General features: G+C 43.8%; 1 protein-coding gene across 1 annotated transcript in view; it reads right to left on the reverse strand.

Moving 5' to 3' along the window:
- The window catches only part of LOC126106331 (lysosomal-associated transmembrane protein 4B-like), a 202084-nt gene that overhangs the window by 49273 nt on the left and 126279 nt on the right, over positions 1–26532 (reverse strand). The window contains exon 2 of the mRNA XM_049912579.1: positions 17193–17344. Coding sequence (XP_049768536.1) covers positions 17193–17276 — 84 coding nt within the window. The 5' untranslated portion in view covers positions 17277–17344. The remainder of the gene's footprint in view (positions 1–17192; positions 17345–26532) is intronic.

The following is a 26532-nucleotide window of genomic DNA, read 5'->3' on the forward strand; positions in this document are numbered from 1 at the left end:
AGTATCCTACGACTTCCACATCGCTGGCAGTGGGTTATACACAATGCTGGTGATTACTTTGAAGGTCAGTAAAACTTTGAAACACGTATCTATTTTGTACGAGCTGTAAATAAATAGTTGCCATCATTAAAATTCCAACCCTCGTAATTACCCACTTCTGAGGTGAGATTACAGTGCAAGCTGAAAGGATATCAAAAATAATATACTTGTATGGATATGGTGCCTGTTCTTTCGGACATGTCCGAAAGAACAGACACCATATCCATTTAAGTATATAGTTCTGGCAATACCGACAATGACCTCCCTCTTCTGTGCGGATGCACACCTATTCCCCAAACTCTTACGGGACTTGGTAAGAATGTCTTCCACGAGTAATGAGTGTGCTGTGGTGGGACACTACGAATGTAGTGTGTGGACATGCAAGGTGAGAATGTGGGTCTCGCGGGAGGCGTGCGCGAGATAGTCCCTGCAGTCGCTCTATCCTCTGTGCCCTCGGTGGTTCAGAAGGATAGAGAGTCTGCCATGTTAGCAGGAGATCCCGGGTCGGGGCACGCATTTTCACCTGTCCCCGTTGATATATATCAACGCCCGCCAGCAGCTGAAAGTATTAATACAATGCTAATTTCATCAAAAATAATACCCGCTAAGAACACTGCTATCTTCTATGAACGTGAAGAAAATTACAGGATCTTTCGAATGCTATGAACAGTGTACTAAAATGTAAATGTCGTGTGACTAGGGCCTCCCGTCGGGTAGACGGTTCGCCGGGTGCAAGTCTTTCGATTTGACGCCACTTCGGCGACTTCCGCGTCGATGTGGATGAAATGATGATGATTAAGACAACACAACACCCAGTCCCTGAGGGAAAAAAATCTCCGACCCAACCGGTAATCGAACCCGGGTGCTGACAACTTTTAATTGTTTGTTTGGTTGTTGCGGACGTCACACGACATCCGTTCAAGTTGGGATTTTTTTTTTTTTTTTTCCCGCACGCTGAGCTATCGTGCCGGCTTCCACTGAGCTAACGGGTGCGGACATAAGTCTGCTGAGCACAGAATATGCACTAGTGAAAAGAGGGTCTAACATGTTGATCACTCATTTTGAGCTATAATATACGTAAACATTGTCCTTAGAAGGCTGTAACGCGACGTATATATAATTCGCTAATTTCGACTAAGCGTCATTGTCAACCATTTTTGTAACATCTCTATTTCATGTCATTTTCAAATCACTCTTAATTGCAAGTAAAAAACAGCCGTATACCGTCATTATACGAAAGGATCCACGCTACAACGACACCAACTTTGCTCTGTATACAACAGGGAATTACCATATTCTTGTACATACAGCAAAAAAATGTTCAAATGTGTGTGAAATCCTGTGGGACTTAACTGCTAAGGTCATCAGTCCCTAAGCTTACACACTACTTAACCTAAATTATCCTAAGGACAAACACACACACCCATGCCCGAGAGAGGAGTCGAACCTCCGCCGGGACCAGCCGCGCAGTCTACATATAGCAAAGATCACTGTGGAGTGGATCCTTTGTAAAATGACGAAATATGACTACTTTATACTTGTAATTAAGAGTAATTTGAAAATGACATGAAATACAGACGTTAAAAGTCTGCTTGACAATGAGGCTTAGTTGAAATTAGCAAAAAGCATGATTATATAAACATCGCATTACAGCCTACTACGGAACATGTTTTCGTTTATTAAGCAGCTGGAGGCTGTGGATCCACGCAAATACAACATTTTACGTATTTTGATCTAGCTTTGCAAGGACGTTCTATATCGAAAATAAGGTAGCTAAGACAATCGTTAGTTTTTGAAAAAAAGTTGACGTCAAAGTTGATGGAGAAAATCGTATTTTCAACGCTAGGCGTTGAAGGCTCATCTAAAATCGAACCTTCTAATAACATATTAGGGGTCAGAATGAGATTTTCACTCTGCAGCGGAGTGTGCGCTGATATGAAACTTCCTGGCAGACTAAAACTGTGTGCCGGACCGAGACTCGAACTCGGGATCTTTACCTATCGCGGGCAAGTGCTCTACCATCTGAGCTACCCAAGTACGACTCACAACCCGTCCTCACAGCTTCAATTCTGCCAGTACCTCGTCTCGTACCTTCCAAACTTCACAGAAGGTCGTCTACGAACCTTGCAGAACTAGCATTCCTGGTAGGGCACTTGCCCGGTAAAGACAAAGGTCCCGAGTTCGAGTCTCGGTCCGGCACACAGTTTTAGTCTGCCAGGAAGTTTCAACATATAAGGGGGTCCGAGGATAATAACGTTCGAGTTACTAAAGTTTTTGTGTTTTCACCCTGTAGCTAGGCTACCCGTCATTCTAAACGTCTATCAGAGCGATCGAGCGGTCAAAGCATTAGAGCACAAAAGTATTGTCCCGTGTTTGATTTTGGGTCAGGTTTTTTTCCATTGTTTTTTTTCGGTGTATCTGATAATGGAAACACCTTTTTTTTAAATACAACGTCGAGAGGTGTGATTAATAATCAGATATGTATAAATAATGTATTGACAGTTATTTTCATTCTGATACATGACACACGATGATAAGACTTTCGTAGACGAGATCTGCACCGTGAAGGTGATACCAGCGAAATGTACCTCGCTTTGTCAACCATGTGACGTTTCCTATTCCCGACAAGTGAGGAATTTCATCGGACGACTTCAAAATCATCGATCTCACAGCCGAGCAGAGAATAACAAGATAGGGCGGATGCTATTAAAATTCATGCATTGGTGCATAACATGCTGCAATGCCTGTCTTTCAAGGTGTAATTTTATACGCTCGGTATGCATCCAAATTGATATCTGACAGATCTCTTTTTAGCAACGTGAATCAGATATGTTATTCTAGAAAAATGTATTGTAAATCATGTCGCTGGCGAAATTTCGTTCGTGTGTTGCGCATAGTACGGTAATATTTATCTTTTGCTGTTTATACAATAAGTTTCATCCCGCTGATTGCAAGAACTCTCACGAATAGACGATCAGTTAGGATTATGCAATAATACAGTTTAGTTGTATTTTTGCACTACGTATCAGGACAAAAACAACGGTAAATATGTTATATATACCTATTTGATTATTAGTCATACCTCCTGATGTTTCACTTCAAAAAAGGACAAAGAAAAGAATCCAACTACCAATGTACTACCAGATACCCCGCAAAAAATCGAATAAAGAAACGCTACTACCAAGAATCGAACACGGACCAGCGGTCTGGTAATATGTAGACAGGGTAGAGCACACTAAGTTTTTGGGTGTACATATAAGTGAGAATCTTAATTGGAAAATTCATATTTTGGATCTTCTAAAGCGACTAGCTTCAGCAACTTTTGCAGTCAGAATGATTGCCAATTTTGAGGATATAGAAATTAGTGAGTTAACATGCATAGTTTCATTCTCTGATGTCATACGGAATAATATTTTGGAGTAACTCAACACTTAGATAAAAAGTATTCACTGCTGAAAAGGAAGTGGTTAGAGTAATGTGTGGGGTTCATAGTCGTACGTCTTGTACGCATCTTTTTAAAAGATTGGGAATTCTTACAACAGCCTCACAGTACATTTACTCACTAATGAAATTTGTTATCAACAACATGGACCAGTTTAAAAACAACAGTGACATTCATGATTATAACGCCAGAAAAAAGAAAGACTTATACTACTCAACCTATCTTTGGCATAGAAAGGGGTAAAACAGCTGCTATAAAAAAAAAAAAAAAAAAAAAAAAATTAGCCGGCCGCGGTGGTCTAGCGGTTCTGGCGCTGCAGTCCGGAACCGCGGGACTGCTACGGTCGCAGGTTCGAATCCTGCCTCGGGCATGGGTGTGTGTGATGTCCTTAGGTTAGTTAGGTTTAAGTAGTTCTAAGTTCTAGGGGACTTATGACCTAAGATGTTGAGTCCCATAGTGCTCAGAGCCATTTGAACCATTTGAAAAATTTTTGACAAATTACCAAATGAAATCAAATGTCTGACAGACAACAGTAATAGCTTCAAAAATAAACTGATATCATATCTCCTTGACAACACCTTCTATACCATAGATGAATTCTTGAATAGGAATAAATAAATCTATTAATATGCATATTGTGCCCTTTAAGGGAATGGGGTAAATAATAGAGATATTAATCTTTAACACTGCACTGTAATATATACACACATTAAAAAATTTTGTTTCATATGTGCATTTCTTGTGGACTTGATACGTTCCACATCATAACAGCTTCCGTACCGTGCAATTGATCAACGGAACACGCAACCAACCCACCAACTAAGTCGCTGCTCCACCGCCGATCTCCCTCTGCTAGGTACGCAGAATGACGGGTACCGAAGCTGCAATTTGAAAACAGGAAACGTTAATTACTCTAACATTATCACCTAATATATTTGTTGTGGGTTGGCAGGAGAGCCAACACCGGGTTACTAGAGGAAGCCGAAAGGCACGCGTTTTAGCTCACGCAGGCTGGCGTGAGGTCTGGAAATTAGACTTTAGAAAAACGGACGTAGCTGGTGGAATACTTAACTTTAATCCATTAATGGTGAGCGTCGCTCTTGATGGTACATGATTCAGTATCAATAGTAACTGGTAATGGCGCCTTGCTAGGTCGTAGCAAATGACGTAGCTGAGGGCTATGCTAACTATCGTCTCTGCAAATGAGAGCGTATGTAGTCAGTGAACCATCGCTAGCAACGTCGGTTGTACAACTGGGGCGAGTGCTAGGGAGTCTCTCTAGACTAGACCTGCCGTGTGGCGGCGCTTGGTCTGCAATCGCTGATAGTGGCGACACGCGGGTCCGACGTATACTAACGGACCGCGGCCGATTTAAAGGCTACCACCTAGCAAGTGTGGTGTCTGGCGGTGACACCACAATATTAATAAAAATGTTCGTTTTTTGACGATCTTTCATTGTATAGCATTGAAAATACAACTTTCCGCCACAAACTTTGACCTCAATTTTTTTTTCAAATCTAGGGAGTGCCTAGCAAAAAGCCGATACACGTCTCTCTTTATTTTCAATATAGAACGTCCTTGTAAAACTCGATCAACATCAATCTTTTATTGGTCGTAACTCCGTAACTTAACACTTGAGGACCTATGTTTATATGAACCTTTTTCTTTATTTTCACTTTCAGAATAACATATTACAATACTTGCATATCTTCGTGAATCACCCTGTATAGTCCACTCACAAAGGCGGTAGCTTATAAAACCCTGATTCAAGCGATATTTGAATATTGCTCGTCAATATGGGAATCGTAGAAGATAGGATTGATGGAGCAAAGGGAGACGATACAGAGAAGAGCAGCACGTTTCTTTATAGTTCCATTTAAATTAAGGGCGATAGTGTCTCGCAGATGCTGAGACAACTCGAGAGGTGAACGCTGCAACAGAGGTTTTCTGCATCGGGGAGTGGTCTGCTGTTTCAGTTCCGAGAGCGTACGTTCCCAGAACAGCCGACCAATCCATTGCTTCACCCTATGTATATATCACGGAAAGACCGAGAAGGTAAAATCAGAGACATTCGAGGTGACCCTGAGCTTACCAGGAATTATTCTTTCCGCGAATCTTTCGCGACTGGAACAGGAAAAGGCCGAAGCGACATTGATCACAAAGTACCCTCCGCAACACACTGTAAAGCGGCTTACGGAGTATAGATGTGCATGTAGACATAGCTCTACTGTTGTGTACAGAGTTCCGCGTAGTCAGCGCGTACACAACTTTCCCACTAGAGCGCGGCCCGCTAAGCACAACAGCGCAGGCGCAGCGCTCGTCCATCTCCGCACTACGAGATGGCGCTGCCATATAAAGACGGACCAAATTCTGCTTCCGCCGATCCGCGTATTAATATGTAACGCAGCCAATGAGATCGCTGCTTACGTAGAACCTTTTCTCCTCGTGGATCACACTCGCGCAGTGATACATGAACACGCGAGGTATTATAACGAGTGTACAGACCTCCGATTAGTTCCCCCACGCGTATCCTCTATGATCTCATTCCTTTCCCCCATCTGCTCCTCTTCCTCGAACATATCCGCATCCTCTACACCTCCCGCCGTCTTGAACCCCCTCACCCCCTGGTTGCTCCTCTCCTCTCCCATCCTCGCCCCCTGCCCCGTCTTCACCGTTGTGTCCCCCCTACCCTCCATCTCTACACCCTCCATCTCCTTTCCCAAGGTGGCTTCCGTCAACTCCCCCTCCCGGATGATGCCCTCTCTCCCTCCATTTATCCTTCCTATCAACTCTGATCCTCCCTCCCCCTCCTTTCCTCTGTCCTTTCCCTGGGCTCCCTCTTCCCCCCCCCCTTCCGTCCTGTTTCCTCCCCACTACACCTCTCCCTACCTCCCTTCTCCCCCCCAGTCCTTTTGTATTCCCCTCCTCTGCCTACCCCCCTCCCTGTCGCGTCTGCCCCCCACCCCTCTTATGGGTCCTCATCCTCCATCAGCTCCTTTCCCGGTTCCCCCCCCCCTTCGCTTTTACTCTCCTTTCCCCCCCTTTTTGTTTTCCCATCTCCTGTCCAGTTTCCCCCCACCTGCTCTCGACTGTGGTGTCACCTTTGCCGACTTTTTCGTGCTGTGTTCTAGTGACTATTCAGTGTTGTGTTGCGAACAGAAACCATGCTGTCGCTGGGTGTGCATTTTATATACTTTGCGAACAGAATCCAGACTGTCGCCGTGTTTTTTTAATTGTCTATTGTTTCCCCTGTCTGCTCCGTATGTATTTTTATTCGCTTCATCCTCCGTCTGTTGTTTGTTTTAATTTCCCCATTTTCTTTTCACCTTGTTACTCACTAAGTCCCCGATTTTATCGCCTGTTTTTTATTATTGTTTATTCTCCTGCTCTTTATCAGAAAATCTGTAGGCTGCAGAGCGGCGTCCTAAGCTGCTGCCAGCCCGCCCCCTTCGGGGGGAATTGAAATTCAATAAAGGAAAAAAAAAAAAAAAAAAAAAACTCCGATTAGTCAGTCTGCATTTGTCTGTACCAGTCTGCATTAGTCTGCACCAGTCTGTATGAGTTCTACCTTTGTCTGTACCAGTCTATAGTCAAGTTTCAGTCTGCGCCTCATAAGATTACCATATTCCTGTACATAGCCATGAACATAAATGTATAGACACTTTTGTCAAGTATCAGAGATATATGTGAGAATAAGAGTAACGTACCAACACCAAAGGAACTTCAGATTGTCAATTGTAAATAGCATCCAGAACCAAGTTAAGTAATTTTTATGCTTGTTACTATTTTAATAAATGTTTGTGAAAATTAATCAAGTTGGTCACCATCAATCTGCTACTCTAAGCGTGCAAGTGGCATTTCTATCGTCTGAACTAACGGCAGAAGATAAACACGCCATGATAAGACCACGAGACATATTGCTGACACTCGCCTACTTCGTTAGAGCGACAAGTCAAATAATGTGATGGTGTGTGTACTGAAGGTCTTGCAGTACGCACACAACATGTAACTTAGGAGCAAAGCAACGCATGACGATTAAAGCAACAACGGTATTTCCCATTGATCACGATTTTTCCGGGACCGTGCCGATTTTAAACAAAATGCCTCGGTGTTCCCGAATCCTCTGTGGCGACAGCGAAATGTCGCTGGTTTTCGTTTTACATAGCGTGACCTTTTTTCTTTCATAACAGATCACCATTCCTGATACAATTTTTTGCTCGCCTAAAGTTTTGTAAAGTTGGCATTCGCACCAAAAAACTAACCAATACTGGTTGTCAAGTTCAATGATGATGATGATGATGATGAGCGTTTGGCGTCATTGGCCGGGAGGCCCCTCGCGGGGCAGGTCCGGCCGCCTTGGCGCAGGTCTTATTACATTCGGCGCCACATTGGGCGACCTGCACGCCGGATGGGGATGAAATGATGATGAACACAACACAACACCCAGTCCCTGAGCGGAGAAAATCTCCGACCCAGCCGGGAATCGAACCCGGGCCCGGAGGACGGCAATCCGTCACGCTGACCACTCAGCTACTGGGGCGGACGTCAAGTTCAATATAACACATCGATTCTATTGCAAACTCATTGGCACTGCGAGCTTGTAAACAGCTGCACATTTTCTAATTATTGTATTACTGCACGGTAGTTTAAGGTTTCCATCACTTGCGGCAGTGACTTTGCTGAACTTTATCTTAATACTATCTGTCTTGACTACGGGAACACGCAAGTCCAAACGAAACAGTAAGACGCTGCAAGAATGAAATTACAATGAAATGAACACCCTTAGCTGCTTACAGGCATTGACATACGTCAGCGGAGACAGATGAAAATGTGTGCCCCGACAGGGACTCGAACCCGGGATCTCCTGCTTACATGGCAGACACTCTATCCATCTGAGCCACCGAGGACACGGAGGATAGCGCGACTGCAGGGATTTATCTCTGGCACGCCTCCCGCGAAACCCACATTCTCAACGTATTGGCCCGCACTACATTCGTAGTGCCCCCGCCCATTATACTCATTACTCGCGGCGAGTTGCCGATTCCCGTAAGAGTTCGGGCACTGTTTGTGCATTCGCACAGAAGAAGAAGAAGATGGTCAAGTGGCCGGTGAGCCTTATATATATATATACTAAGAAGAATTCCTGTTTACTGAGGGAGACGGCGAGAGCGCTGAGTATACGTGCAGTTTGTGATGTGAAAGTTGACACTGCGCACGAAGGATGTAACCGGCACAGCAAGCCATATTCTTGTTAACTCTTCAAGACAAAAAAAATAAACAAATAGGTAACTATTCATCGGTGAAGGTACTTTCAGCCAAGGATAAGCAACAAGAAGCTACATTCGCACACAATGACACATAAGCAGAGTTTACAAGACTATGTACTGCACCACTGACGCAATTAAGTCGTTGTTTTCAAATAAGTTCTAATACTCTCACAAGGGAACCTCCCCATCGCACCCCCCTCAGATTTATTTATAAGTTGGCACAGTGGATAGGCCTTGAAAAACTGAACACAGATCAATCGAGAAAACAGGAAGAAGTTGTGTGGAACTATGAAAAAAATAGCAAAATATACAAACTGAGTAGTCCATGCGCAAGACAGGCAACATCAAGGATAGTGTGACATTAGGAGCACTGTGGTCCCGTGGTTAGCGTGAGCAGCTGCGGAACGAGAGATCCTTGGTTCAAGTCTTCCCTCGAGTGAAAAGTTTACTTTCTTCATTTTCGCAAAGTTATGATCTGTCCGTTCGTTCACTGACGTCTCTGTTCACTGTAACAAGTTCAGTGTCTGAGTTTTGCGACCGCACCGCAAAACCGTGCGATTAGTAGACGAAAGGACGTGCCTCTCCAATTGGAACCGAAAACATTTGATCGCAAGGTCATAGGTCGACCGATTCCTCCACAGGAAAACACGTCTGATATATTCTATACGACACTGGTGACAGCATGTGCGTCACATGACAGGAATATGTTGTCGACCCAAGTAACTTGTACACTTGGCGAAGGGGTAAAAAGATTCTTCTACCTTGTACGATTTTGGTTTTCTTGTGGATGTGATAATCACCCCCAAAAAAGTGATGAAAACATAAGAGTTTGTCACATAAACTGCAACTAATGAATGCAACAGTTTCACAGTCGCACGGTTTTCCCTGTGCTCTGTCAAAACATATGTTTTTACGTTTTCAAATTTTTCGGTGTGTAGATCGTCAAATCCTGCATATGTCCAAGCAAATCTGAACATGTCCTGGAATTTTGGAGAGCGGCTGCTCACGTTAACCACGGGACCACGGCGCTCCTGAGTCCACATCTCCTTGATGTTGCCTATCTTACGCATGGACTACTCAGTTTGTATATTTTGCTTATTTTTTTTCATAGTTCCACACAGTTTCTTCCTGTTTTCTCGACTCATCTGTGTTCAGTTTTTCAAGGCCTATCCACTGCGCCAACTTATTACTAAATCTGGGGGGGGGGGGGGGGGGGGGGTGCGACGGGGAGGGTCCCTTGTCAGGCACAAAACTGAACCAGTTATCACGAACGTGCCTGCGCCTTTAGCTATGGAACAAACAACAGAGGAACTGAAAGAGACACAGTTTATTTCTGTGATGATAGCTTCTTCCAGCCACGCTGACTTCAATCCGCAGGTAGAGAGATAATCATCTAGTGGTGTTGCAGTTCCTCTTATTTCCGTGTTTGCTAATAAAACTGGATGAGGAATTCAGCCTTATGCAAGACACCTGTGGAGTTTTGTTTCACCCAAACATGTTTCAGCACTTTTTGTGCTATCTTCTTCAGTGGGTTACGGTATTTCCTTTCCGTAAAATTGTTATCACATATCAACGTTTAGAGAAAACATTTGGTTCAAAATATTTACATTTGTGAATGAAGTGACTGCTGTCAAATGTTATACATGATTTGTTTACCGTTCACAGTTGAGATATGTATTACTGGGCCGATGCATCGTATGTTGTTTATTACAGTATGTCTAAAGTTCTGGTTTTACGTGAAGTTATCGAATATTTATGTTGGTAACTGTGAGTCTGCTACACAATCCACAACTTGTCATCTGCAAACAGCAAAACGTATTTTTGTATTCCACTAATACAAAAATACGTTTTGCTGTTTGCAGATGACAAATTGCAGATTGTGTACCAGACTCACAGTTACCAACATAAACATTCGATAACTTCACGTAAGGTATGTAAATTAATGCATACAGCAATCATTTTTCCCAATAAGCTATAAAAGCAGAACTTTAGACATTTTGTAATAGACAATATTCAATGCATCAGACCAGTAATACATACAGAAACTGTGAACTGTAAATAAACCATGTATGCCATTTGACAACAATCACTTCATTCACAAATGTAAATATTTTGGAACAAATGTATTCTCTAAACGTTAATATGTAATCACAATTTTACGGATAGGCAATAAAGTAACCCACCGGAGATAGCACAACAAGTGCTGGAACATGTCTGGGTAAAACAAATCTCCTTAGGTGTCTTGCATAAGGCGGAATTTCTCATCTAATCATAGAGAGCGTTGTTAAACTTCCGTGCTGAAAATGCAGAGCATTTCACTCCTTATGTCTCTGAGATGTTAGAAAACTTCGATCTCGAGAGAAAGATTGCAGCAGTTTCGGTTGACAACATAAATACGAATTATTGAGGAAAGGAAAGGAAAGCTAAAAACAATACTTAATTTAAATTGCAAGGAAAAAAGTGAAAAAATTTAACAGATGTGTGATGTCCTAGTGACACTGTGCACAATGCTGTCCAAATTGGCGCAGACGACTTACGCATTGACACAGAGCTCGTAATTTGAGAAGCCTACAAATATTTCTACACTCCTGGAAATGGAAAAAAGAACACATTGACACCGGTGTGTCAGACCCACCATACTTGCTCCGGACACTGCGAGAGGTCTGTACAAGCAATGATCACACGCACGGCACAGCGGACACACCAGGAACCGCGGTGTTGGCCGTCGAATGGCGCTAGCTGCGCAGCATTTGTGCACCGCCGCCGTCAGTGTCAGCCAGTTTGCCGTGGCATACGGAGCTCCATCGCAGTCTTTAACACTGGTAGCATGCCGCGACAGCGTGGACGTGAACCGTATGTGCAGTTGACGGACTTTGAGCGAGGGCGTATAGTGGGCATGCGGGAGGCCGGGTGGACGTACCGCCGAATTGCTCAACACGTGGGGCGTGAGGTCTCCACAGTACATCGATGTTGTCGCCAGTGGTCGGCGGAAGGTGCACGTGCCCGTCGACCTGGGACCGGACCGCAGCGACGCACGGATGCACGCCAAGACCGTAGGATCCTACGCAGTGCCGTAGGGGACCGCACCGCCACTTCCCAGCAAATTAGGGACACTGTTGCTCCTGGGGTATCGGCGAGGACCATTCGCAACCGTCTCCATGAAGCTGGGCTACGGTCCCGCACACCGTTAGGCCGTCTTCCGCTCACGCCCCAACATCGTGCAGCCCGCCTCCAGTGGTGTCGCGACAGGCGTGAATGGAGGGACGAATGGAGACGTGTCGTCTTCAGCGATGAGAGTCGCTTCTGCCTTGGTGCCAATGATGGTCGTATGCGTGTTTGGCGCCGTGCAGGTGAGCGCCACAATCAGGACTGCATACGACCGAGGCACACAGGGCCAACACCCGGCATCATGGTGTGGGGAGCGATCTCCTACACTGGCCGTACACCACTGGTGATCGTCGAGGGGACACTGAATAGTGCACGGCACATCCAAACCGTCATCGAACCCATCGTTCTACCATTCCTAGACCGGCAAGGGAACTTGCTGTTCCAACAGGACAATGCACGTCCGCATGTATCCCGTGCCACCCAACGTGCTCTAGAAGGTGTAAGTCAACTACCCTGGCCAGCAAGATCTCCGGATCTGTCCCCCATTGAGCATGTTTGGGACTGGATGAAGCGTCGTCTCACGCGGTCTGCACGTCCAGCACGAACGCTGGTCCAACTGAGACGCCAGGTGGAAATGGCATGGCAAGCCGTTCCACAGGACTACATCCAGCATCTCTACGATCGTCTCCATGGGAGAATAGCAGCGTGCATTGCTGCGAAAGGTGGATATACACTGTACTAGTGCCGACATTGTGCATGCTCTGTTGCCTGTGTCTATGTGCCTGTGGTTCTGTCATTGTGAACATGTGATGTATCTGACCCCAGGAATGTGTCAATAAAGTTACCCCTTCCTGGGACAATGAATTCACGGTGTTCTTATTTCAATTTCCAGGAGTGTATATTTATGCTGCACTTGTTGAGATAAAATCATATTGTGAGTTCGCTCAAGAAGAATACAAGAAACTTCTAGGTCACCGTAAAACTAGATGGTTGTCTGATGTTTTCCTAGCATTAAAATCTTCCTTCCTGTCCCTTGACAAGCGTCCTATCACCCTAAAGATTCTTTTCAAAAATTCGTTCTTCTTAGTCACCCCTCGGTTCCTTTTCAAGCCAGTTAACAATTTTCTCCAACAGTAGTCTGTGCACCGAAAAAAATTGGAACTATAAATGAAGTTGCAGATAAGATAAATACGTTGCTCAACAAATTAGAAATCCGAAAAATTTTCGATATCTGCAGTAAAACAGCAGTTACGTGAGTTGAAAAGTGAGCGCTTAGTGACTCGTGATCAGTTTAACTGCACCAGCGCAGACTTCTGCGATGCCTGCACTGGATATGTTCGTCTTGGTGTGACCATTTCCGCAATCTCTTGAGCTAATGGAGGGAGTCGTCCTGAATAAAACATCAGTTGGAGTGTTCAAGAACTGTACAGTTTTGTCAGATCAGTGTTATGAGCTTCACTGTGGTTTAGGGAGCACGGTTTGAAGAGTACTGTTGTGTAAACAAACACTGTGAAGGCCAAGTGATGGACTGGAATATGAAATCAAATGCTAGGGTCAGTGAAAAATGTCAAGAGATTTCTTCCCCATTTTCACAATAAGCGAGTGTATCTAAAACATACTAGAAGCTTGATTGAATTTCCACTAGCTACTCCACGTTCTAATGCATCTATCGAAAGAATGATTCAGTAATGATTGATTTGTGGCCAGGTGAAAAAAAAGACACAAGTTAGAAATCGTAAAAGCGCTGGTAATGATAAAAACCACATTTATTACCTTTTCTTGTACCGTCTTCTACAATTTAAACACGAAAAAAATAAACTTCTAGAGCAAACGCACACCATTAAAAATACTTCTCAAGTATCAGTCTGTACACTCATCATCTTCAAAGAACAATGTATCAAATTTTGTTTATGTTTACATCAAAACTGTGTACGCAATACCGCTGTTAAACTCTCATCAGGTACATTATGTGAAATTAATTATTATTAAGTCTATATTGACTGCAATTCAGTCGCATCCTGATTCTTACTCATGTGTCACGTATTTTAGTGTGTCACTTTGAAAATGTCCTGAGTTTAGTTAAAAATAATATGGGAACCCTTGGCATGTTCTATTAAAGATCTTTGCTTAGGTGTGACAGTATGGTTGAACTCGTAACTGCAAGAACTGTTACATCCTTATCACGACATAGAACAGACGTGACAACGTGGTATCACAAGACCATAAGGATGGCGCACTCATACAGTAACTGAAGGCTATGATGATAGTTCCAATGTAGATTCCGTGTACATGTGGTAGGGTCTACATTGGAACTACAAATAGAAGTGTGAATACACGGTTGAAGGAACACAAAAGTCTTTGCCGACGAACTACTATCCACGGCTATATAGAAAAGCCATTGAAATATATAAACTTGGGGATAATTTTAACAGAAATGAAGAAGCCATGAAACTCAGCGATATATGCACAGTGGCACTACAGAATCGATGAGAAGTTTTTATCTTCGATGTACTATGATCGATAGTTATATTTTATCCTTGACATGGTTTATCTCTGCTATCACGTGAAATCCAGGCCACGCCCACTTTCGACGGTATTTAGGCCGTTCTTCGACTCGTCAGTCGGCAAGACTCAGCACAACCAGGTGCACCTCCGAAGATGTCCAACGTAGCTTTGGACGAAACGACAGGGATAGAAGAGTTGCACGGACCACGGCCACACAACCCGGAAGAACTCTCGGCAGGACTAACCGTCCGTGTACTGACAACCAAATGCAAGAGGCACGGAACTCCATCGCAGAAACTGACATCCGGCAACAGTATAACACAATGCTTGCACGTTCGCGTGCAACATTCTGGCGGTTACACCGGTTATTAATGTACAAGCATTTCACTTTTGCTATGGCTTATGAGGCGTGGCGGTTCATATCGATAGTGCCACTCTGGTGGTTTATCTTTCCCGCCACGGTCAGGGCGGTAAGCAGCGCCCTCTGGGGCCTACGCGAGGAGTAACGAGGCGAGGTCCTGTGGGGGGTGTGCTCCGGGACGTGGTGGAAGGCGGCTGTCTGGTTGACGCAGCGAGTGTGGGACCGGACCTATCGCACGGAGATATACAAGTTGGCTCTGAACGGAAGGCGCCGTAGCAAGCAGCGGGAAGCGGGCGTCCTGTAATTTGTGTGAAGGAGTAACGATTTTTGCATTGGATGTCCCAGTGGTTCCCGAGAGTTGCGGTGGCTGCTTTCGGAGAAGAGAATTGGTAAGATCTTCTGTCTACGCTCTTTTCCGTACGATGTTGCTGCCTGCCGTTATAAACGGGTGAAAATCTGGCGCTTGTATTGACTATACGGGAACTGGTGATGTAAAATTACATTTGTGATTGAATCTCACTTGTACTGTGACAATTCAGAGGCGAAAACTGTGGTGGTTTCATTAGGTCTGGTTCTTTGCTGTGCAACTAAGGGAGTCAGTTATTTGGGGTAACTGAGGGAGAACCATTATGTTGGTCTAAGTGATACGTTCTCAACGTTTTGTCTATGGCTTTGCGAATCGAAATCGTGGAGGAGTACACGTGAGAGTAATTTGCTATTGTATTGATGGTTATGTTGTAAAGACTGTTCTCTGGTGTGTTAAATCACGCGCTGATTTGTAGTCAATCTAAGCAGAAGTTACCATTGCTACTTACTTATTAGCTACTGTCCTTATGATCGATGTTGTTTGTCTTTTGATTGTGGGTGTGCTCACGTTTAAAAAAAATTACGGCTACTATTCATACGGGTTGTCTAGTAAGGAAATTGCTTAAGCTTTTATCATATGTTGGTCTGTTTGCCTATCACATTGGCTTTCTATGAAGTAACTGAAGGAATGTGCATGGTGGTTCAAGATTGTAGGCTGACTAGTATTTGAACTGGTGTTGAGGTTAAGGGCGAGATCAGCATCCCGCAAACCCGCACGCTGCGCGGTGTTAAATGTTCCGCAATTGGGGAGCCGGCTCTCTGTTCTTGGGTTTTGTAAGGATACGTGATGAGTGCATCGCTGTAGTTTTTCGCGTGCTAAATTGAGGGGTGTCGGTACCGTCCTAGGGCTAGACTTGTATGTTATGTTGAAAGGGAGTTAACTGTACCAAACTTGAGAGAGCTTTTAGTTGTTTTAGGTCTGTACATGGAATGATCTTGATATTTTGTCGATTGCGGCAATAACTTCCTGTGTGGGGAGATCCTCTGAGGGACTTTTATTGCAGTGCAGTCCATCTGAAACGTGCTGCTTACAACTTGGGACTGCAGCTCTCTGATGTTATATATTACTGTTTAATCTTAAATGTCTTGGATGTAATATGGTTGTTGAGGATTATGTAATTAATTTTGATCGCTGGTTCCTTAAAGGAAGTATTTCGTTTTAAAATATGTGCTCGGTCAGAGCCTATTTAAATATATTTTAACTCGTCATTCAAATTTTCTAGTCTTGCTTTCTTAAAAGGCTTTCAGTTAAATTATTGCTATTTGCCTGTTTAAATGTTTGAGTGACTTAAAGGAAAAGAATATTATTTAGTAATTTGTACTGATTGTTCCATGCACTGTTCTATTGCTGGCCTACCCCTTCCACTCCACGGCCTATTGAGCTGCTTTGTGTCGAAATTGTGTTCAGAACAGCCCTCTGACCTGACACCTCAGCTTATCTTGCGCTTACATTGACAATGATGCTGCCGTGTTAATCACTTAAATATGACCGAGCGAGGTGGCGCAGTGGTTAGCACAGTGGACTCGCATTCGGGAGGACGACGGTTCAATCCCGCGTCCGGCCATCCTGATTTAGGTTTTCCGTGATTTCCCTAAATCGTTTCAGGCAAATGCCGGGATGGTTCCTTTGAAAGGGCACGGCCGATTTCCTTCCCTAACCCGAGCTTGCGCTCCGTCTCTAATGACCTCGTTATCGACGGGACGTTAAACACTAACCAGCACCAGCACTTAAATATGTTATCTAGACAAATGTATTGCCAAAATGTCGTTATCTACATTAATAGTTTTTCGGTGTTGCGATTTTTTTTTCCGTCGGTGGATCGTACGACTCTGAGGACGCTGTGCTAGTCCGGTTACACTGGGTTACAAGGATTATGCACACCAAATGAATTCGCAGTTGCTAATAATGACTACTGTCAGCTGTAGAAAGGAATGACAATGACAGTTTGTGCCGCACCGAGACTCGAAGCCGGATTTCCCGCATATCGCAAGTAGCACATGCACATGGGTCCAAATGGACTTTGCACCGTAATCAGAATAATACAAGCACTGCAATATTGTATAAGTATGTCGTGTTTGCTTGGTGCTAGAAGGATATGCTCACCTGGTACCAGAGGGCTATGAGTATGGTGCCCGTCTTGAGCGTGCAGCCGCAGCAGCAGCTCCTAAACAGCACGCCAGTAGACATCTTCGTTCGTCGTCAGTGACTCTCCCTCGATAATTTCTGTGTCCTCGGCGCCTCTGTGCTCGCTGATTCTGAAACAAAAAACAGAAGGGTCACGTACATTGCACCTGATAGCAACTATAGAGAATGACGGCCCCATTTATTTTAGTGTCTACACTGATCGTTCATTAGGTGCTGCTCTCGTTTTTCATTGCAGTGAAAGCAGTCAGCAATTAGAAGACATCTGAGTTTTGAAATGGGCACGGGATCGCAGTGCAGTTATTTGGACTATTTACAAGGTCCAGTTGCGCTGATGTCATCACAAAATGGTTCGAACGACTCGAAGCACTATGGGACTTAACATCTGAGCTCATCAGTCCCATAGAACTACTTAAAACTAACTAACCTAAAGACATCACACACATCCATGCCCGAGGCAGGATTCGCAACTGCGGTCGCGCGGATCCAGACTGAAGCGCTTAGAACGGCTCGGCCACACCGGCTGGCAAACGTTGTTGTGATGCCTCGTGTAAGGAGGAGAAATGCGTACCATCACGTTTCCGACTTTAATGAAGGTCGGATTGTAGCCCATCGTGATTGAGGTTTACCGTATCGCGACATTGCTGCGGCCGTTGGTCGAAATCCGATGACTGTTAGCAGAATATGGAATCGGTGGTGTCAGGAGGGTAATACGGAACGCCGTGCTGGATCCCAACGGCCTCGTATCACTAGCACTCGAGATGACAGGCATCTTTCCGCATGGCTGTAACGGATTCTGCAGCCACGTCTCGATCCCTGAGTCAACAGATGGGGACGTTTGCAAGACAACAACCATCTGCACGAACAGCTCGACGACGTTTGCAGCAGCATGGACTATCAGCTCGGAGACCATGGCTGCGGTTACCCTTGACGCTGCATCACAGACAGGAGCGCCTGCGATGGTGTACTCAACGACGAACCTGGGTGCACGAATAGCAAAACGTCATTTTTTCGGATGAATCCAGGTTCTGTTTACAGCATCATGATGGTCGCATCCGTGTTTGGCGACATCGCGGTGAACGCACATTGGAGGCGTGATTTCGTCATCGCCATACTGGCGTATCACCTGGCGTGATGGTATGGGGTGCCATTGGTTACACGTCGCGGTCACCTCTTGTTCGCACTGACGGCACTTTGAACAGTGGGCGTTACATTTCAGATGTGTTACGACCAATGGCTCTACCCTTCATTCGATCCCTGCGAAACCCTACATTTCAGCAGGATAATGCACGACCGCATGTTGCAGGTCCTGTACGGGCCTTTCTGGATACAGAAAATGTTCGACTGCTGCCCTGGCCAGCACATTCTTCAGATCTCTCACCAATTGAAAACGTCTGCTCAATGGAGCAACTGACTCGTCACAATTCGCCAGTCACTGCTCGTGATGAACTGTGGTATCGTGTTGAAGCTGCATGGGCAGCTGTACCTGTACACGCCACCCAAGCTCTGTTTGACTCAATGCCCAGGCATATCAAGGCCGTTATTACGGCCAGAGGTGGTTGTTCTCGGTACTGATTTCTCAGGATCTATGCACCCAAATTGTGTGAAAATGTAATCACACGTCAGTTCTAGTATAATATATTTGTCCATGAATGCCCGTTTATCATCTGCATTTCTTCTTGGTGTAGCAATTGTAATGGCCAGTAGAGTATATGAGGTCGACATTCGTGCCGGCGTCCACTTACGAAGAGAAAGGCTTGAGAGGCCAAGGGCATTGCGCTGTGGAGACTGCGTAACAGATGGCAGCACCGTGCTTCGTGGACGAAGAATCGAGGCCGAATGCCTTGCCGTCATGAAGTCCGTTGTAGACTGTGAGCTACCCGCTTGATTTCTTTTTCTATCAGCTATTCTTTGTCACGCCAGCCACTACATTTCCCAAATGCCGCTACCTGCTTCCACGACACGAAACACAGTAATTCTTCCAATATAATAAAGAAAGTCGTCTGGGTTACTATGTACTGCTATGTTTATTCGAATTACTAATTTGCGATGCCGAGGGAATCAGATTCGCAAATGAACCATTAAAAGTAGTAAATCAGTTTTCGTATGTGAGCAACAATGGTCGAAGTAGAGACGATAGAAAGTATGCAGACTGTCAATAGCAAGAAAAGTGATTCTCAAAGAGGTAAATTTTTTTACACCGAGTAAAATTAAGTTTTATTATATTTTTTTTGTTTTTATTATTGTATTCTCCCGTTACTTCTTGCTGGAACAATTCCATATTTAAGGATGAAAAAGAAGTACACTGTTTTTATTATGCTGATTTTTGTTTATTTCTAATTAATTTTTGGGTCATGAGGCCTTTTTCAGGAAGCAACTGTCTAGCGTCTGCGGTGGACCCTATTTCTTTTAGGTAACCAAACACTGTAAGCGAATGAACGGCCCACTTGCACAGATGTTGTCCACCTGACACTTTGCGCAATGAACAACACTGAACACAATAATTAAAATACACAATACATTACAGTATTACCGGTTATGTGGTTACTACAGCATTACATGTATGTTTGCTGCACAACATAAATGAAGAGTGCTCAGATGGACAGTATCTCAAATAATGTGAAGACCTTACAAAGTTTAGGATTATAAACATATAACCAGTAACACTGTAATATCGCGTAATTCAATTATTTATTGAGCTTAATATTGTCCATTGCATAAAGTGTAATTTCAACGTTAAAAAACAAGTTTGGTGCACTACACTCCGTGTAAGTGGATTGTACGTGACTTCGTGGGCTTCCCGGCGTGATAAGTCTTGAAAGCTCCTTCGGGTTTGCTGCTGGGCCCTAAAATCATTTCGACTCAATAGTTCGGCGATCCATTTGCTCGCAACCTTCAGGAGAACGGCGTTGCCGCTGCTACTGCGTCCCGCTGACAACTGTTCTCAGTTGAATAGGGTTGATTTTGGGATCCGGCAGCAGACCCGAAGAGACTTTCAACTGGATTCTGTCTTTGTCTATAACGTTTGGTTACCTACTATAAATAAACAAGAATCAGTAGAATAAAAACAGTATACTTGTTATTCAGTCTTAAACATGTATTTGTTCTAGCAAGAAGTAGCGGAAGAACCCATAAACAAAATAACAAAAAAAAAACGCTTTTACTCGATGTAAACAAATTTCTCCTTTCCAGAATCGTTTTTCTTGCTATTGACAGTTTGCACTGTATTTTTCTCTTACTCGTCAATCATCACTTATTTTGCTGCTCAAATATGAAAACTCATCTAATAATTTTATTGGCTCATTCTGATTCCCGTAGCTTCGCAAATCAATATAACGCCCTTGTGACCCCTAATTTGATAAGAAACATTCGTGTAGTATTTTGAACGTAGCTGCACTTCAACAACTGTTACAGAACAGCAGGTGAATAAGATATAAATGGTGTTATTCTATTAACCTTAACCGTAGTTTCAACGAATTTATAACGGTCTTCTTCAGAAGCATAAGAAATAAACTTCTCATTAGCAAACAGTCAGTCAGTTGCTAATGTGAAGTGAGTTTGTCCTTCTGAAGAAGACGGGTTTAAATTCGTTGACACCATGGTTAAGGTTTGGATCGCTATCATATTCACATGTTGTTCGTGTAGCAACCTTCTACGGACTTGGGCAGCTAAATGAAAAGAATAAAAGTAAAGTAAAATGTTGTTGTTGTTTTTGTTGTTGGGTCTTCAGTCCTGAGACTGGTTTGATGCAGTTCTCCATCCTACTCTATCCTGTGCGAGCTTCTTCATCTCCCACTACCTACTGTAGCCTACATCCTTCTGAATCTGCTTAGAGTATTCATCTCTTGCTCTCCCTCTACGATTTTTACCCTCCGCGCTTCCCTCCAGTGCTAAATTTGTGATCCCTTGATGCCGCAGAACATGTCCTACCAACCGGTCCCTTCTTCTAGTCAAGCTGTGCCACAAATTTCTCTTCTCTCCAATTCTATTCAATACCTTCTCATTAGTTATGTGATCTACCCATCTAATCTTCAGCATTCTTCTGTAGCACCACATTTAGAAAGCTTCTATTCTCTTCTTGTCCAAACTATTTATCGTCCCTGTTTCACTTCCATACATGGCTACACTCCATACAAATACTTTCAGAAACTGCTTCCTGACACTTGAATCTACACTCGATGTTAGCAAATTTCTCTTCTTCACAAACGCTTTCCTTGCCATTGCCAGTCTACATTTTATATCCTCTCTACTTCGACCATCATCAGTTATTTTGCTCCCCAAATAGCAAAACTCTTTTACTACTTTAAGTGTCTCATTTCCTAATCTAATTCCCTCGGCATAACCCGACTTAACTCGACTACATTCCATTATCCTCGTTTACTTTTGTTGATGTTCATCTTAAACGCTCCTTTCAAGACACTGTCCATTCCGTTCGACTACTCTTCCAAGTCCTTTGCTGTCTCCGACAGAATTACAATGTCGTCGGCGAACCTCAAAGTTTTTATTTCTTCTCCATGGATTTTAATGCCTACTCCAAACTTTTCTTTTGTTTCCTTTATTGCTTGCTCAATATACAGATTGAATAGCATCGGGGAGAGGCTACAACCCTGTTTCACTGCCTTCCCAACCACTGCTTCCCTTTCATACCCCTTGACTCTTATAACTGCCATCTGCTTTCTGTACAAATTGTAAATAGCCTTTCGCTCCCTGTATTTTACCCCTGCCACCTTAAGAATTTGAAAGAGAGTATTCCAATCAACATTGTCTAAAGCTTTCTCAAAGTCTACAAATGCTAGAAACGTGGGTTTCCCCTTCCTGAGTCTTTCTTCTAAGATAAGTCGTACGGTCATAAAACTAATAATTTCGTGTCGAACACGGGGCGAAAAATTAAAAAAAAAGCCGCGAACCTAACCATTTCGTCTGAGGATATCGCGTGGTATAATGGACGTAAGTACCTCGAAAATACCCCGAAAACTCTGACCATCGGTTTGTCGAGTGTCTACGGATCAAGCGAGACACGTATTCGCTTATTTTGACTCCTCTTCCACTGAAGGAAGTTCCTGGAAACTCTGATGATGGACTTGGCGTCTTCTGCTCGTCGCAATGCTTGAGAGATATTAGCCGTAGTCGCTGCCGCGCATCGCTGCTTGCAGATGCAAAAGAGTGTCTTCAATTTCAGTAGGAACGCCAGCGCTCTGAAAGTCTGGCGTAGGTCGATAACAAGGAAAGAGCGGCGTCTAATTATTTCCCGGAACTCTTGCGTTTCTGGCTGGCGCTTTCCTCTCTGCCGCTCCCCTAAGGGCCAGATTTCGCAAGCCGCTCTCGGTAGAGGACGAAGGGACGTGTCGACCTGCTAAAAGGCGATAACATCGCCTGTTGACGTTACAGCCCAACGCAAACGCGATGCACGCGGTCTGAAAATGCACAGTCGGAACTTGAAACCTCTCTCGCATCTCCGTCCATTGTATGAAGCGACGGTTCGCCTCGCCGCTCAAACCTTCATCTCTGTAGTATAAGAGTGAATTCAGTGATATTTAAAACAACTGCAATTACACCATTCGTTCTTGCTACATTAGCAACATCTCACCGCTACGCAGGTTAACTGTCAAATAGGCGGTGGCAGGGGTAAAATACTGGGAGCGAAAGGCTATTTACAATTTGTACAGAAACCAGATGGCAGTTATAAGAGTCGAGGGGCGCGAAATGGAAGCAGTGGTTGGGGAGGGAGTGAGACAGGGCTGTAGCCTATCCCCGATGTTATTCAATCTGTATATTGAGCAAGCAATTAAGGAAACAAAAGAAAAATTCGGAGTAGGTATTAAAATCCATGGAGAAGAAATGAATAGTTTGAGGTTCGCCGATGTCATTGTAATTCTGTGAGAGAGAGCAAAGGACTTTGAAGAGCGGAATGGACAGTGTCTTGAAAAGAGGATATAAGATGAACATCAATAAAAGCAAAACGAGGATAATGGAATGTAGTCGAATTAAGTGAGGTGATGCTGAGGGAATTAGATTAGGAAATGAGACACTTGAAGTAGTAAAGGAGTTTTCCTATTTGGGGAGAAAAATAACTGATGATGGTCGAAGTAGAGAGGATATAAAAAGTAGATTGGCAATGGCAAGGAAAGCGTCTCTGAAGAAGAGAAATTTGTTAACATCGAGTATAGATTTAAGTGTCAGGAAGTCGTTTCTAAAAGTAGTTGTATGGAGTGTAGCCATGTATGCAAGTGAAACAGGGACGATAAATAGTTTGGACAAGAAGAGAATAGAAGCTTTTGAAAGTGGTGCTACAGAAGAATCCTGAAGATTAGATGGGTAGATCACCAAACTAATGATGAGGTATTGAATAGGATTGGGGAGAAGAGAAGTTTGTGGCACAACTTGACTAAAAGAAGGGATCGATTGGTAGGATATGTTCTGAGGCATCAAGGATCACCAATTTAGTATTGGAGGGCAGTGTCGAGGGTAAAAATCGCAGAGGGAGACCAAGAGATGAATACACTAAGCAGATTCAGAAGGATGTACGTTGCAGTAGATACTGGGAGATGAAGGAGCTTGCACAGGATAGAGTAGCATGGAGAGCTGCATCAAACCAGTCTCAGGACTGAAAACCACAACAACAACAACAACTTACAATTAAAAATAACGTAAATTGGAACGATCACGTAGATAATGTTGTGGGTAGAGCAAACCAAAGACTGCGATTCTTTGGCAGGACACTTAGCAGGTGCAACAGGTCTACTAAAGAGACTGCTTACACCACGCTTGTCCGCCCCATCCTGGAGTATTGATGTGCTGTGTAGAATCCGCATCAGGTGGGACTGACGAATGACATCGAAAAAGTTCAAAGAAGGGCAGCTCGTTTTGTATTACCACGAAATAGGGGAGATAGTGCCGCAGACATGATAGTGGCAATCATTAAAACAAAGGCGTTTTTCGCTGCGACGGGATCTTCTCATGAAATTTTAATCACCAGTTTTCTCCTCCTTCTTTACAGCACCATGAGCCCACAACGCCACCACACGATAATCAATTTCATGGCTTCCAGTGCTTATAACGTTTCTGCTCGTGTAGATTGCGCACTTGTCGCTGCGTTAAATGAGCCCTAGATATGTCAATTCTGATGCGGTATTTTGGCCACGGAGGCGGCAGTAGATTTAATGGTACAGGCCTGGCTATAAAAATACGAGAGGTGTTGGCTTGCAACACGATTTGCATCACGGAGTCCTGTGCAGTAATTCTCCAGCTGAACAGCAGCGGACTCGGCCCGCGGTTTCGCCGCAGTTGCAGCGTCTCCGAGGAAAGTGAGGTCAGCTGGGTTTCCACAAGTCGCTGGCATTTCCACGCCTGGTGCACAGTAATTTGTGCTGTTAATGGCTGGCGTTGCGCCAGCTTCGGCGCCTTCGGGATTGACTGTCGGTGCGACCTTCCAACAAGTGTCTCGGCGCTAGCCTCCGCATACTGACTCGTATTTCATAGCAAGAGGTGTATCTCGTATATAGCGACTGCCGCATGTTTGAAGGTTAATCGTTGAGAAGGGCTCGAGCGATTTGTCTGATTTAGTGTGTATGCTTGCGTGTGTGTGTGTGTGTGTGTGTGTGTGTGTGTGTGTGTGTGTGTTTGCGCGCGCTCGTAATTGTCAGGTCAAGGTTCGATACGCGAGGAGTGGCTGCGCGGTTTGAGGCGCCATGTCACGGATTGCGCGGCCCCTCCCGCCGGAGGTTCGAGTACTCAACTCCCTCGGGCGTGGGTGAATGTGTGTTGTTCTTAGTATAAGTTAGTTTAAGTAGTGTGTACGTCTGGGGAAGTCACACACATTTGACAATTTGTACATTTTTGACAAGGTTCGTACGAAAGAAAATTTTGGAAGCTCCACTGGAAAAGACGAAAATCTGGATGGTATATTTGTATGAAAATCTCGATGAAAGAAACGTGACGGTCGGTTTGACAGTTCTGCCGTCACATGTTTTCATATCAACAACAAACTCCGCATTGAATATTGATATTTTGCGTGAAAGAATACAATTTAAAGCGATATTACAGTGTTATACCGTATAACGGTACTTTGCGGGCAGGCGTGTCAATTAGCATCATATTAATTAAAATTGGGAATAATTAGACTTTATTTTGGAAGAATTGAAAATGGGAAAGTAATACGAAACTTTAATAACTGCACAGTATTACTAAGAAGCAACATAATGAAAAGTAATAAAAAGCAAAGTAGCAAAGACCAAACGGGACAGAAAGATATAGGGGCGCGTTTGTTTTTTAATACATATAAAAGAACATGTAACACATTATTGACCTCTCTACCTTCAGTTATCGCCATCGGGCTAGCCGATGAAAAAGTGGTATGCGACTGCGAAATTCGTTAACGTTTAAAATACATTACGTGTGACGAAGTGATCAGAGATGTTTATTGTCGGGTGGAGTGAAAATGAATCCGACAACATAATTGGAACTTTGTGTTAGCTGGGAAAAATGCTCTTGGGAAACTATTATGGTTGTGGAACCCACGAAAGTTGTGCGCAACGGAAAGCTATAGTTTACGTCATTCTGCATTTCATAAAATGGTGAAACGCGTGTGCGCGGAACATTAATAGAATCTTATCCTTGGATAGTTGCGGGGGTAACTGATACAAACAACGCGCCAGCATAAAAAATAGTTCGCTTATTAACTACCAGATATTAATTAACGGGGACCTAAAATAATAAAAAAGAAGGATAGGATCATCACCTCCAATCCCGAATCATATTTCATATTTAATTAGTGAAAAGAGAAGTGTTAATAAACAAACTACATTTCAATTTTATCCACGATTTTGGCTTCATTACGTAGTCTTGACTACATGATAAACAATATCTGTGGAAGTTGTATGCAACGTATCGTCATAATATTTAGCCAACCAATATTATGGGACACCAAAAATGTAAATGCATGAAATTGCTCTTACAGCGGATTGCATAATGTGTGAGTGCGACGAACTATATTGAGAAACTGAACATCCATTACGTACTTGCATGTTTATCTGCGAAAATGGTCCTTGTCGGTACATCAGCATAGAGTTCGAATAGAATCGCTGGAACATTGCAAACCATCCAGATTAATCGAACATCTAAATACACATAATGCTGGTACCACCAGGATGTGTTCTTTCTCCTCACCCCCGTGGCAGTAATTGAATTAAGAGTAAGCCGGCAAATACATTTAAATCAGTTGACGACCATTGAGCTAGCGTCACGAATTTTCAAACGCCCACTGCCATGTATGAAGGCGAGTGACACCACGAGTGTTAACGTC

This window comes from Schistocerca cancellata, chromosome 10 (genome assembly GCF_023864275.1).
Source record: "Schistocerca cancellata isolate TAMUIC-IGC-003103 chromosome 10, iqSchCanc2.1, whole genome shotgun sequence".
NCBI lineage: Eukaryota > Metazoa > Arthropoda > Insecta > Orthoptera > Acrididae > Schistocerca > Schistocerca cancellata.